The 2,671-nt window shown below is 43.8% G+C and overlaps 1 protein-coding gene across 1 annotated transcript; it reads left to right on the top strand.

The window, feature by feature from the left end:
* Positions 1 to 1,543, top strand: LOC110295828 (eukaryotic initiation factor 4A-III-like). Its single transcript, XM_021164201.2, has 2 exons — positions 1 to 441; positions 1,280 to 1,543. Exons 1-2 carry the CDS (start codon positions 1 to 3, stop codon positions 1,526 to 1,528), a joined length of 690 nt encoding a protein of 229 aa, XP_021019860.1. The 3' UTR covers positions 1,529 to 1,543.
* The last annotated feature ends 1,128 nt before the right edge of the window (positions 1,544 to 2,671 follow it).

The following is a 2,671-nucleotide window of genomic DNA, read 5'->3' on the forward strand; positions in this document are numbered from 1 at the left end:
ATGCTGGTTTTGGATGAGGCTGATGAAATGTTGAAGAAAGGTTTCAAGGAGCAGATCTATGATGTGTACAGGTATTTGCCACCAGCCACACAGGTCGTTCTCATCAGTGCCACACTGCCTCAGGAGATCCTGGAGATGACCAACAAGTTCATGACCGACCCCATCCGCATCCTGGTGAAGCGTGATGAGTTGACTCTGGAAGGCATCAAACAGTTCTTTGTGGCCGTGGAAAGAGAGGAATGGAAGTTTGATACTCTATGTGATCTCTACGACACGCTGACCATCACCCAGGCCGTAATCTTCTGCAACACCAAGAGGAAGGTTGACTGGCTGACAGAGAAAATGAGAGAAGCCAATTTCACTGTGTCGTCCATGCATGGAGACATGCCCCAGAAAGAACGAGAGTCTATCATGAAGGAGTTCCGGTCAGGTGCCAGCCGGGTGCTCATCTCCACAGACATCTGGGCTCGGGGCCTGGATGTCCCTCAGGTGTCCCTCATCATTAACTATGACCTGCCCAACAACAGAGAACTGTACATTCACAGAATTGGGAGATCGGGTCGGTATGGACGAAAAGGTGTGGCCATCAATTTTGTGAAGAATGATGACATCCGGATTCTCAGGGACATCGAGCAGTACTACGCCACCCAGATAGACGAGATGCCCATGAACGTGGCTGACCTCATCTGAAGCTGGTGGGTTGATTGATATGAACTGTCTTCTCGGAGCCCCTCGGGAAGACCCTCAGCCTCTGCCATCTTTTCTAATGCACGTGTAAATAACCCAATGCTTAACCTTTTACATTAAACGTGGACATTTTCCCGTGGGGGAAAATTTTTTTTAAAAAGAAACAAAAAGAGTAAATAGTATATGATTCTGGCATAAAATTTTTAAATTATACTATAAATATTTTAAAATAAAAAACTTAGAGTGGGTGGGAGAGCCTGTGGGGGACTTTTGGGATAGCATTGGAAATGTAAATGAAATAAATGTCCAATTAAAAAAAAACAAAACTTAGAAACTAAAAAAGAGAGAGAGAGAGAAAGAATGTCACAGGTATAAAGAGATTTCTAAAGAGCTGGTAGTTTTACTGTAGCATCAGGCTGGTAAAGACACTTTGTATATAGTTAAGAAAATAAAATTGCGGAGCCGGGCGTGGTGGCGCACGCCTTTAATCCCAGCACTCGGGAGGCAGAGGCAGGCGGATTTCTGAGTTCGAGGCCAGCCTGGTCTACAAANAGAGTCTATCATGAAGGAGTTCCGGTCAGGTGCCAGCCGGGTGCTCATCTCCACAGACGTCTGGGCTCGGGGCCTGGATGTCCCTCAGGTGTCCCTCATCATTAACTATGACCTGCCCAACAACAGAGAACTGTACATTCACAGAATTGGGAGATCGGGTCGGTATGGACGAAAAGGTGTGGCCATCGATTTTGTGAAGAATGATGACATCCGGATTCTCAGGGACATCGAGCAGTACTATGCCACCCAGATAGACGAGATGCCCATGAACGTGGCTGACCTCATCTGAAGCTGGTGCTGGTCCACCGACACCCTGTTTGGAAACAGAAGCTTCTATTTAATGGGGTTGATTGATATGAACTGTCTTCTCGGAGCCCCTCTGCCATCTTTTCTAATGCACGTGTAAATAACCCAATGCTTAACCTTTTACATTAAACGTGGACATTTTACTGTGGGGGAAATTTTTTTTTTAATAAGAAACAAAAAAAGTAAATAGTATATGATTCTGGCATAAAATTTTTAAATTATTCTATAAATATTTTAGAATAAAAAACTTAGAGTGGGTAGGAGAGCATGTGGGGGACTTTTGGGATAGCATTGGAAATGTAAATGAAATAAATACCCAATTTAAAAAAACCCAAAACTTAGAAACTAAAAAGAGAGAGAGAGAGAATGTCACAGGTATAAAGAGATTTCTAAAGAGCTGGTAGTTTTGCTGAAGGATCAGGCTAGTAAAGACACTTTGTATATAGTTAAGAAAATAAAATTGGGCTGGAGAGATGGCTCAGCAGTTAAGAGCACTGACATCCCTCCAAAATTGAACATTGGGCCCCACCCATAGCAAAGGAGCTATTGACAATTAGTAGTTTGGGGGCAAGGGGAGAGGATGACAGGGAGCCATTTTTCTTCAGAGGTATGGACACTGGTAAGTTGTCTATGCCCCAGAAACTAAACACAAGCACCCATAATTAATCTCAGTAAGGAAATAAAATGAAAGGAGGTGGCATATGGATTGTACTATGTGGCAAACCAGAAGAACAAAACGCAATTTTAAAAACCAGTAACCTGGTGGAGTTGTTAGTAGGGGGCTTGCCCAGCACGCAGAAGCCCTGGGCCTGCTGTGGTGCTGCAAAGCGGTAACTATAGCANTAGGCATGGAAGCCAGAGCATCTGCAGTTTAAAGTTCATCACTGATATAANGGAAGGCAGCTGACTTGTGTTAATCCGTATCTGGCCACTTTGCTGAAAGTGTTTCATATATAAGAGGTTTAGGTGGGGTCCATGGGGTCTCTAACGTGTAGAACCANATCTTTGGCATAGAGAGACACTTCATCTTCCGTTCCCATTTGATTCCCTCATGTTCCCTTCTCTTGCCTTATTGTATAGTTAAGTCTTCAAACAGCAGCATTAATTAGACTCAGGGGTTTTAATA

Source organism: Mus caroli, chromosome 6 (assembly GCF_900094665.2).
Source record: "Mus caroli chromosome 6, CAROLI_EIJ_v1.1, whole genome shotgun sequence".
NCBI classification, from domain to species: Eukaryota; Metazoa; Chordata; class Mammalia; order Rodentia; family Muridae; genus Mus; species Mus caroli.